We start from the raw sequence: 11,726 nt of genomic DNA, 5'->3' as shown, positions 1-11,726 counted from the left end.
CTCAGAACTGCACTTGAGAACAACCGAGACTTCTGTCACAGAAACCTGCGACATTTGGTATTACTTACAGGGAACATGAGCTAAGATTAAAATGTCTTCCTTTTATATAATTTTTCAATAGCAGAAAGTATTATCTGTGCATATAAGATGATTTCAGAAGGAAGGTTAGGAATACGTCAACAGTAGAACCTTATTATTTCCTTAGCAAAGACAAAACTCAGTTCGCTTGTGTATAAGTCAGGGTTAGAGCCGTAGGAAAAAAAAGGTAGATGGCCCAGAAAATTTTTTGTTTTGTTAAGTTCACCTCATACTGGGAGCATCCTCCTCCAAACAGAACAATTATTAAAGAAGCCTTTTTTTTTCAACCATACAGAGCATCACATCAAAGGACAGTGTCAAGGCAATCTATGAATGAATAAATGAATGATTCATGGAAGCTTTATTAATAGATAAGAAAACCCTATGGCAAGTTTTCTAAAACTGAGTGCCTATAGTTAGGCTTCTCAGCAGAGTCTAAAGCTCTTCAGTTGATCTACCACAGTATTTAAATACATACTTAACATTGCCTTGTGCAGACACTGGGTCTACTTAATATGCTTAGAGTCAAGTGTGTACTTAAGTCTTTTCCTCGATCTGAAATATAGTAATTAGTGTTTTGCCAGAGCTAAACTCTCAGGCCTCAAAAGAACTGGACCGTGGAACTATAATTTTTCAAACATATAGAAGCAAGATAAAAGTTCAATTCCTATGGCAGTTGTCTTCAATAATTAGTTCTTTTCTGCAGTGAAGACTGTAGAAATTTTCTGTGTGCCCAGCACTTTTCAAAACAGACTTAGAGGCCAAATTTTGGACACACACTTTTCAAATGCTTCTGCCTAATAAGAGGGAGTATGTATGACCATGAGAGCAGAAATGAAAATGACACCACAAATATTATTGAACGAACATTCACTTAGAATTTTAGATTAACGCTGGAGATGACAAACTGATTCAGTTTGACTTAATATTTGTTAACTCATAGATTCAAAATGTTTAAGATTGTGAAAACTTTTAACATTACAGATAACACAACTATAGACTTCTTATAAAATCACAAAGTTGCAATATTGTGCATGAAATAACTACTTTCTTTAAGAAAATAATTTATTTTCCATAGTCACAACATATAATCTGATATCAGTTACTGTACATATATTTTCTTGCAATACTCTGACTATCTATGAATACTGGATCCACAGATGCCACTTTTGCTGCTATAAAGGAGTGAATACAGTGTAAAACTGCCGTCAGATCCTGAAATTCAAGTTCCTGAAAGAGGAAGTAAGAGAAAAAAAAAAAGAAGAGAAAATGTGAATTCATATTCAGGTTTATAAACTTTTTATATCAATACAGAACAGACTAGTCAGCAAAAAACAATGGACTTTAAATCAAAATTTGAATCTTTATGGGGAACTGTAAAGTCAAAAGTGTTAAGAGTAAAACATGTATATATCTGTACCTTTTTCACTGGCAGTGCCGCATGTCAATTTAGCTTTCACGCTGTGCTACCTTATTGTTTACATTTTACTCAGCTTGGACAATGAAAGTGTTCAAATTGCAAGAACATTCAAATATTGCAATGTACTTTAAAGTATTTGATGAGTTAAGGATATTTGGGGATGATGTGGTGTCAAGTCACAGCCAGGGAGGGTGAGGAGGACACATACTTTAGCAGCCTCTGAATGGGAGTCAGATAAACAAGATGGGAGGCCAGAGGCCAGGTGGAAGCTAAGGTAAAGTCACACCACAGCTTGCATATAGAAATATGGCTGGGTATGAAATTCACATGCCCTAATTCACAAAGAAAGGCACGAGTTACTCCTAACCAGTTCTCAGATTCCCTTGACTTTTTATAACATATTTCATCTTTTGTGCACAAGTTAAATTTCTTCTTCCCAATCTCCCCAGACAGAAATGGAGTGATATTCTGATACAATGACAACAAAAATAATAAAAGAAATGTGTTCAATTTACATGATACTACTATTTGTAAAGTCTGCAGATGGTAAATATACTGTGGGGACACTTGGGACAGTTTTTCTTTTGGGGAGAAGACATTTCTTTTCAACAGTGTGTTGGCTCCATAGTAGTTTATTGAGGCACGCTCTGTACACTTGCCTTTAAACAAAAAGCAAAGTACCGGACTTCCGCTTTTCCTGTCACAGTATTTTATGGTATCTTCTCAAGAAAATTGCCAGAAACAGAATATTTGGAATTCAAGGTTACTGTTCTGAAAAAGCTCAACATCACACCATTTTGCCATGTATTTACTACGCAGGAGTGCTTCTACTACTAATGAATGTCTTAAATTGTTTGCTAGTATTTGTGGGGCATGATTTTGTGACCCTTTATTGGACACAACTGGTAAATTTTTGGTAGTGGGGGGAGCTGCAGGGCAGTATCTGTGAGGAGAGGCCGGGGCTGCCCCGTGCCAGATGCGGCCGGTTCCAGCCAGCTCCAACTGACCCCTCCGCAGGGCCCAGCCATGGGGCACCTCGGGGAAGACACATTTAAGAAAGGGCAGTAAATTTGCCAAAAAGGCACCAAGGCTAGTGCTGTAGGAGGTGCCCCGTGGCAGAGCAGGTAACACCCCCGAAAGGACCGCAAAGGATGCAGAAGCCATGCTGGAGCAGAGGAAACGAGTAAGAAGCAAAGGAAAAGAGAAACAGGGAGCTGCAGAAAGAAACTGTTACACTCTGACAATATTTGAGGGCTCTACTTCATGATGATGAGATTCTACTGATTTTTTAAAAAAATTGTGCACGGTTTCTTTACAACCTCAGGCACACATAGTTTACTGTCTCAGGGATTTTATTTCCCACTAAGCAAATTTATTATTCCCAGAAAAATGTAATTTTCTGTTACAGACTACTCCTTCCAGCATAAGATGACAATAAGCACTATTACTGGACAATAAGAATAATAGAATGATACTCAACAAGCTCCCAGGATATGCTCTTCCCGTGGTGTAATGGCCTTACAAATGCCTTTAGCCTCTATGGAACATCTGCAAAAATTGCAGGGAAAGACCTTCTTAGACACGATAGCCTTGGAACAGAGAGAGTTGTGGCAGCAAGCTGTTTTCCTTAGAGTGCTTGCTCAGCGCACACAGAAGCCTAAGAGAACAAAGCTTTCAGCCCCTATGTCCTGCAAAGAATATGCAAGCAGAGATTTTTAGATGCGTATAATTGTCTTGGGTGGGTCATCAGACAAACAAATTTTAAATCCTTCCAGAACCTGGAAACACAAGAATTCCTCAATTAAACAGCTTTGAGAATGTGTTAACATAAATGAAATGACTCTCCCCTTCCTTCAAAAATTCTTCTCTGCAATGACTGACTGGTTTTCCTGCAACTTTCCAAGAAAAAATATCTGAATTCAGAAACAATGCTTAGCCATTTTTGATGCCAACAGTTGAAGCAATAAGCGATTTAAAACAATTATAATTCAATATCTAATACAAATTACAAACTGATACTTTCAAGATTATAAAAGAATAGCCAACACAAACAACTCCTAATTACAAAAATAAGGCCATAAATGAATATAACTGATAAGCAGAATGTGTTATTTATTATCATTCATTCATACCTAGTTAAATAAGGAGAAAATAAGGTAACATTGAGAAAAGAGGCAAAACTCTCTTAAACTTACGGGTTTGCATACTTTCTAGTCAACAAATTGAGAAATAATTATCCTAAAAGAAAAAAAATCTCTTAAGAACTTGTATCAGACTAAGCACTTAGGTAACTTAATAACTGGCATTTGGCTGCTGAAGGCATTTGGAGGCATTTGGGCCTCATACACAAAATTAGGTCTTCTTGTGAAAGGAAAATGAAGCTTGTTGGTTGAAATAATTTCAGGAATTTAAGTCCGTATTATCTTTATTCTGATTTTTTTCAGGCATAAATGCCTTGCTTTTTTTATTTGATTGACAGTTATGGAGCAAGTATGGGAATAAGTACTTGAAAACAGATGAATTTGAAAGTATATGTCTACTGTAAATATTAATATAAAATTAATATAAACACTTTCTGAAAAAAATAGTGTCATTATTTAACTCTCATTGACTAATTTTTATAAAACTAAAATTAAGTACACACTCATGACTGTTAATGAAATACAACTCAATATGAAATAATACAGGCCTCATTATATCATTTCTCAGCTCCAGTAAAAGAGGTTTACATCTCTTGATTTACCATCTTTAAAAACGATAAATTCTAAAATATAAAACCACTCAGATTAATCTTAGATTTACTCCAAAATCAACTGAAATCATCCAACAATTTCACCTCAGGTTCTGACATTCAGCACACTGACCGAATGCAGACGAACTGAGAGAAGAGAGTCCTTTCCAAAGCTTTCCATTTCTCTACTCTGGCTTTGTGCACTTCTAATCTATACACGTTTATCAAGATAAGTAATCAGAGGTAACCTAGCACCTTCTTGTTGCATAGTCAGAGGATACGGACACAATATGTCTTTTAACAAGAGACTATCATCTTGAATATGGTTTTAAGGGTGGAAATTTGGCCCCTTCAGGTTTAGAATGTAATGTGAATTTTTCCTAGAAAATAACACTAATAACATTTGTTTCAAAAAAATGCATTGCTCTAATAATTTATTTTTTAAAAAGTAACTTTTCTGTCCATACCCAGCCAAGCAGATGACTGACTGATCATTTTATTTGCTCTATATCATCTAACACCACCCTTATGCTTGCTTGCCTTATCTGTGATTGCCACTTTTTTCTTTAACTAAGATTATCAGTTTATTTTTGGTGTATTTAGAAGAATCTGTGCCATGTCTGATATTTCAATAACCAAAGCTATTTCAGTTTACTATATGTATCTTAGTAAGTGGATTAAGTACAACATTAGAAGGAAGACACCACAAGAACATAAAAGATTGGATTAAAGCAGTGAGAAACCGCAAAACTGCCTGCTGGTACTGAGAATATAAAAAATATGGATCCTGCACTGACCTCAATCACTGTATGTGCACAGCCAAGTAAGAAAAATGTATGTTCTTGTTTCGTTCACCCATCCATGAGAGTTGGATTTATTTCATATCACAAAGAGCTTGACAAGCCTGTTGCATTACCACACACACATTTAATTTTATTGATTACTTCCGAGAGCTGTTGAATGACTATTTGAACAAGACATGAGCCTGTATCACATAAAAGGCAAATAATGGAGATGCTGACAGACAATGCTATTGTGCCTTGTGCACTTCACGATTACTTTAAGGACACTGGTAAGCCACTGCTTATTAGTTGTTGACAAGAGCACAACTATTACCACTATATTCTTCAGCATATTATTTCAATCAGATTGAAATGATAAGCATATCTTTATGTAAGAAAAGAACAGATAAAGATATCTAGGTTTTAGCTCCATTCCACATAGAAGTCAAAATGGGAAAGGAAATTCTAAGTTCAGTTCTATATCTCAGCAAGTATACCAGGGCTTGGTTGCCATATCATGGTTGAGAAGAACAAATGTATTAGTATTGTACAGCTTGTTAAGACTGTTATAAACGCACAATGATAAATTACTGGCTATGGTATGAAAGCTTCTTCAGCTATAAACTTTTATTTGGCCTCCTCTTTATGACCGTCATTTGGAGAAAGAGCAAAAGGATGAGCTAAAACGCTGTTCTTACCCTGCAAGCATAAGAACCAGACCTATGATGCCAACATTCAGTGCCAAATGAATTGCAACTCTATCTATCAATTGTACTTTTTTAACAGTGTTCTACAGGGATCTGGAAGAGTCAGATGGCTTTTTGCTTTCAGCTTGAGTGATTCCAAATGCCACTGTCTACTGCTAAATATGAAACGCTTTTAAATGTTGCATTGGCAGATGCAAACTTTGCTAATGCACAAGAAACTAATCTGAAAAGTTGTTCTGGAGATGCTTGTCTAAGAGCAGCCAAGTAAATTTACCCATTTCAGCAAATATTAAAATAAGTTTCCAACAGCAATCACGCAGTCCAATGCTGTCACACAGGCATAATCTTAACTCTTATCTACCATCATCTTGCAAATGTTTTCCAAGCTCTCAAGACATTCAGCAGTAAACTGCTAGGCTTCAGCAACAAAAGACCCATGTTAATAAAAATACAGAAGGGCTTGAGTACTAGGTTATGGTGTATTGATGCTAGAGATTAATGTTGTTGTAAAGAGAGAGCTTTGCTTGCACTCTCCTTAATTTGCCATATGTCTCAACAGAACAATGGAATAAACATCCTCTCAGATGAATACAGTAAATCTAAAGGAAGACATACAGTTGCTGACCTGTCCTTGATCACTCTCCTGAAATTCTCATGTTTTAAAGAGAATAGGCTTTACTGCAAAACTGCTGCAGAGTCTAATTGCAAAATCAGATCACATTGTATCACTGTACCACTCCGATATTACAGAAGACTTGAGGCTTGAAGTCAGTGAAGAAAGCAAACTGAATGCACTCAGATAAATATGCTGGGCTCTTAAGGCATATGTGTAACAGGCAAGAAGTGTATGTGACTATCAACACTTAGCTGAAGCTTCAATATGGCTCACAATAGTCTAGTGACACTATGATTTCTTTTCTTTCTTTTTTTCAATTAAATATTTGAGACCAAGTTATTAAAGGAGGAAATATGGTGAAGAAAGATAAATAAACTTTCTTTCCTCTCCTGGGGTGAATGAATTGTTAAATATAATTCCATCTTTTCTTTTCCACAGAATATAAAAGAAACAAAATAATAAGATGAGAAGAAAAGAGAAATGCTCAATTAAAATATGCTTGGAAATAAAAGTCTTGTCTTCGAGTTACAGTTTATCTTATAGTTACAGTTTAGGTAAGTAAAATAAAGCATCAATGCAATCTTGGAAGTATTAATCTTGATTTTTATTTTGTTAAAAGCAAGTATCTTTTTGCATATGAACTTCTTGTGTGTAAGAGGCCCCTGTGTAGACAACATGCTCCATCTGACTGAAGAGTACACAAGTTTAAAAGCCCCCCACCAAAGGGACATGAAAAGGCATCTCCAGCTCAAAGAATTCCAAACTGCTGATCCAAGGAAGAGTTGACCACAGCCCATATAAACTCCACATTAATGCCACAATCCAGGAATACTTCACAGTCAACCACTCTCCTCTCTCTTTCAGACTAGTTGCAGAGCTACTCCTTCATACAGATCAATTTGCATGCTGCGATTGACCATGTTGTAATTCCTCTTGTCTAAAAAAGTAAGTCTGATTTCCTACAGAAATGAAGTGGTGAAATCACATATTTGTGCGTGTGTGTAATTTCTGCCTTATTTGTTGAAAGGTGGACACCTCAAAGGAGCTGAATTTCTAGAAGCGTGGCACAAGTTGTTGGCAGGGACTGGGAGGTCCTGCTACCACCTTGCAGAGAAGCGAAGGCAGGGAGAGCACCGTCCTTTCCTGCCTGGACCAGCAGCTGGGGCAGAGGTCCCTTGGCCACCCATTATACCTGGGTTATCCAACCAGGTAATACACATATACGTACAAACCAGCTGCAACAATTTTTTCCCCATTGTCAGGCTGGATCAAAATATGCTGGGATTTGGCAGTAATATGAATGCATTGCAATGACTTTTTGGGGGGTTTCAAGGAGTCAAAGTGGAGTTATTACTGGAAGTAGTAAAGGCAGGGTAAGTTCAGGGAATCACTGAACTGGGAAACTACGAAGAGAAGCTTTAGGGAATATGAAAGTTCTGAAGGAGAAATAACTGACAGGAATCTAAGCATTATTAGCTCCTTAGCACCAAAAAAGGTTTTAAAATGGAAAAATTCTAGGTTCTTCACCTGCAACTGAAGTGCTCAGAAGCACTTGGCTTACAATTTATAGGAGAAAAAAATATAATCTCTAGCTAGTAACCAAGATGCAAAACTAGAATTCCCAAATGTGATTTTTTTGCCCAAGAATTTATAAGCATATAAAATTAGAGATAATCTGGAAAATTCTTTTGCGACCTTAACTGTACTGTTTACTGCCAAGTGAACATAAGTCATCTGTATCAAGCTTTATTTCACATGTAGTGGCTCATTTACTCAGGAAAAATGAAACTTCTATTATTTGATGACATTTTCTGTTTCTCATTATTGGCTGCATTTCACCGTAAAGCACCATCTGGCTTAATGGAATCTCTTTCAGTACAATAAGCTGAGGCAGAACCTGTGCTACACTACAGGTATTTGTGTTGGTTATTTCCCAACTAGTCTGTAACTCTGAACTCTAAGAAATAATACCATTCAGGTAGCGGGCATATAGCTGAATATATACACCACTTATCTGAAGTGGAGAGGCTGCACAGCTGTATCCCAGTCCCATTTGATGTGAAATCCTAGTGGGTCCACTGCACTGTGCAGAGGCAGTGGTAAAAGGTACAGTCACCGAAATCCTGATAAAACCTCAGCTACTTAGTATCAGCCTTCCCTCTGGCCTTTAACGAGCCTTTCCTGGGCTCTTCTAACAGTTACAACACGTATGTAAATTTAGGTACATCCATACTTATAATTCTGCATGGACCGATCACATATCATCTTCTATCTGGTAATTGCAAGGTACCTCATAAATATTGACAAAAACTTTGCCAATTACAAGGTGTTTTCAATAGAGCTATGCAAACGAATAATTTTTAATGTTTTAACAGATCAGTCTCCTGGACACAACTTACTACAAAATTATCATTAGGACTCACTTTTATCATTATTTTACAGATAATAAAATTTTCATTAAAATGCTAAAATTTATGTTTTTTTATCTAAAGAGTAAATACAGGTAAAACCAATTAAAAACAATTGATGTGAGCACAAGAATGAAAAAAAAAAAAAATTTAAGAAATGAGATGGTTTACCACAACAGAAATAGGAATGATCCAGTATTGAAGCCATGGAATTCCATTGCAAGCAATGGAATCGGGGCCCTTGGCCAATCACACACATGTATTATCTAATAATTTAATACACAGATTCAGAGATTCAGATTATGTTTTTTACACCAGTACAATCCTCCTGTCTGACCTGGAACAAGTTATGTGAGCTCTCTGCAACAGATGATCATGTATAAAATGATGATAGTTGTCTTTTTCTGACTCCAAGGAGTACTGTGAGAAATTAAGTGGAAATGATTTGCTACTATAGTCACGTTATTATAGTACTGTAACTTTTGTAACAGATATTATAATATCTTTTACGGTAGAGCCAATAGAAAACTCAGGTTAAGTTTACTGATTAAATAGTGACTAATTTACTAATATAGATGTACAAAGACAGACATATTGCATTTGTTGTAACTACGACGAACAAGGAAGCTTAGAGACTTTCTTCTTACAACTTTTTTTAAACATTAGAAGGGTAGGTAATATATAACCCTTGTGTATGATCACTATAGAAAAGTATCCCTCTATAGGTGACTTTAACCTATAGAACCCCATGTAAGAGTATTTGAAAATTTTCATAAATCTTCAGTTATTTTCTTTTTTGTTTTCATTGGCTTTTGTCCACCAAATCACAGTTGAATCTCACTCTTACCTTCCTCTTTGTCATATCACACCAAAGTTCTCCTCATTCTTTTTAAAAGTGCACGACTGAAAAATTATTTATTATAGGAAAAAAATGTCATGTGGAGTTCACTACATGCATGTGCAGAAGTAAATGGAATTTTTGATGCCTTGATAGTAATTCCATTTAATTTTTTACTAAACTGAGAAAGAGGATGTTGCTTACCTTTGTCTCAATTTGTTTGGTGTCTAGATTCTGAAAAAGCAGCTTTACTCTTGTTTTGCCATCGTCTGAAGAGCCTTTGAGCTGAGAAAACTTAAACCTCCACAGCACGTTCTGAAGAGAAAGAAATTTGATTAAGGACTCTGTTACACACTCTTACCTAGAACTATAGATTGATGATCAATGTATACATATCAAGATAAAGCATTAGGGCAGTAAACATAGCACATAACAGGCTGGTTGCAAATAAAATTAACAGCTCTGTATCAAAGCAAAAGATACGGCATTAATATTCACTGATTAAACAATTATTTAGAAATTGTCTGAAATGTAAATGTTTCAGTTGCCTACATAATATCAAAATCCACGGCAAAATCTTGATTCTGGAAAGATCCATGAGGAAGTTTGTATCAGCTTCACTATGAACACTATTCCACACTGATCTTTCATATTTCAGCTGGCTCATCTGTATGATGTAGCTAATAATGTCCTACAGAGACATCACAAAGCTGAATTTTACTAATGCGTGTAACATGGTTTGAAATCCTCAGATAAAAAAACTACAGAAATGCAAAAATGTTATTATTGAATGTAGTCTCACAAACCACAAAGAAAAATGCTCTTCGTTACACAGTAGTTTGTAAAATATATAAGAATTCTAGGCTTCTTGGTCTCCTACAGATTTATGCATGGCATCTTACTACTGTTAGCAAATCCTAGGATGGGCAGGTATGTTTTAATAGTTATGGATATACTTTTTAAAAACAAATATTGGGAGATTATATTTGAAACCAATGTAATTGTCCATATTTATTTGAAGGATTTCTATTGATCACCTGAAAACGTACAATTTTAAAAAAACCACAGGGTAACAACTTGCATCCAGACTTCCTACTGATATTTCCTTAATGCCTATAATCTTAACAAAAATTCTATGCACATGTTGAAATGTGATTCAGTCCCTGGACACCGCTGGGGAAACACAATTTAAATACTTTGAAGGCTACTTCATAAGCACACAAAGAAAAAAGTTTGCTATATTCCATTTTCCAGTATACCTCATTGCAAAATATTTTCTTCCGTGTAGACCAGTGGTCTTCAGAACCCTACTCATAGTTTGAAAGGGAATGTCCTATAAATAAAAGTAATATTTGCAGAAGGCATAAAAAGCCTGATTCCATCTCCTAGTTCCCTGCAGACATAAATGTCATTGACTTAGACAAATATAACAGATGAAGAAAAACCCAACTATGCTACAACATCGTGATGGTGCTTAAACTTTACATTCATGAACAGATTTTTAACTGGTTCCAGAGGGCCTAATTAGACCATCTGAAAAGTATTCAAAGCTTAAATGAGTTTGGACCTAATAGGTTAGGATGAATGTTCGCTATATAATACAACTGTCAGGGTGGACATAACACAAAACTTTACGAACAATTTAGCAATAATTGGCATTGCTGGAGTCATCATCTCAACAGCTGAGACTAGTGGAAAAGAAAATAAGTGGATGGCTCTGGAAGGTGGCATAAAACGCACACTTTGGGATCCCTTCATCTTCGATGAGCAGCTGGAGACACAGGAGAGGGAAGATGACCCAACCAAGCCAAGTAGTAAAAAGAAATCTCTACAACCATACATAAAGCAGCAGCAGGCCACAAGAGTATATCTTTGATGGGCCCAAAATGGTAAAAGCTGAACGAGTTAAGCCCATGATGACCATGGAACAGAAGATGTATGAAGTGAAGTAATTCTTTCAAATAAGTTTAAGAACCCCCCAAAACTGTTCTAGAGAACTTTCTAAAAGACACTTAAACTCCTAAGCAAAAGTTATTGCCCTTCTTACTTTGTCATTTGTAGTAAGATGGCCCTTTGAATATTATTTTACAGACTTTAATATAGAACATTTTTTAATGAGTATATGAGCTGGTTGCCCAAAATTTGA

The 11,726-nt window shown here is 36.0% G+C and overlaps 1 protein-coding gene across 1 annotated transcript in view; it reads right to left on the bottom strand.

Moving 5' to 3' along the window:
• Positions 1–1,176: 1,176 nt before the first annotated feature.
• The window catches only part of SNTG2 (syntrophin gamma 2), a 262,116-nt gene continuing 251,566 nt past the window's right edge, over positions 1,177–11,726 (bottom strand). Inside the window, exons 16-17 of the mRNA XM_074153336.1 lie at positions 9,785–9,895; positions 1,177–1,308 (exon numbers count right to left, since the gene is read on the bottom strand). Of these exons, the coding sequence (XP_074009437.1) occupies positions 1,177–1,308; positions 9,785–9,895 (243 nt within the window). The remainder of the gene's footprint in view (positions 1,309–9,784; positions 9,896–11,726) is intronic.

This window comes from Numenius arquata, chromosome 9, assembly GCF_964106895.1.
Source record: "Numenius arquata chromosome 9, bNumArq3.hap1.1, whole genome shotgun sequence".
Classification (NCBI taxonomy): domain Eukaryota; kingdom Metazoa; phylum Chordata; class Aves; order Charadriiformes; family Scolopacidae; genus Numenius; species Numenius arquata.
The sequence above is the reverse complement of the archived record's forward strand: the minus strand, read 5'-3'. Positions and strand labels throughout refer to the sequence as shown.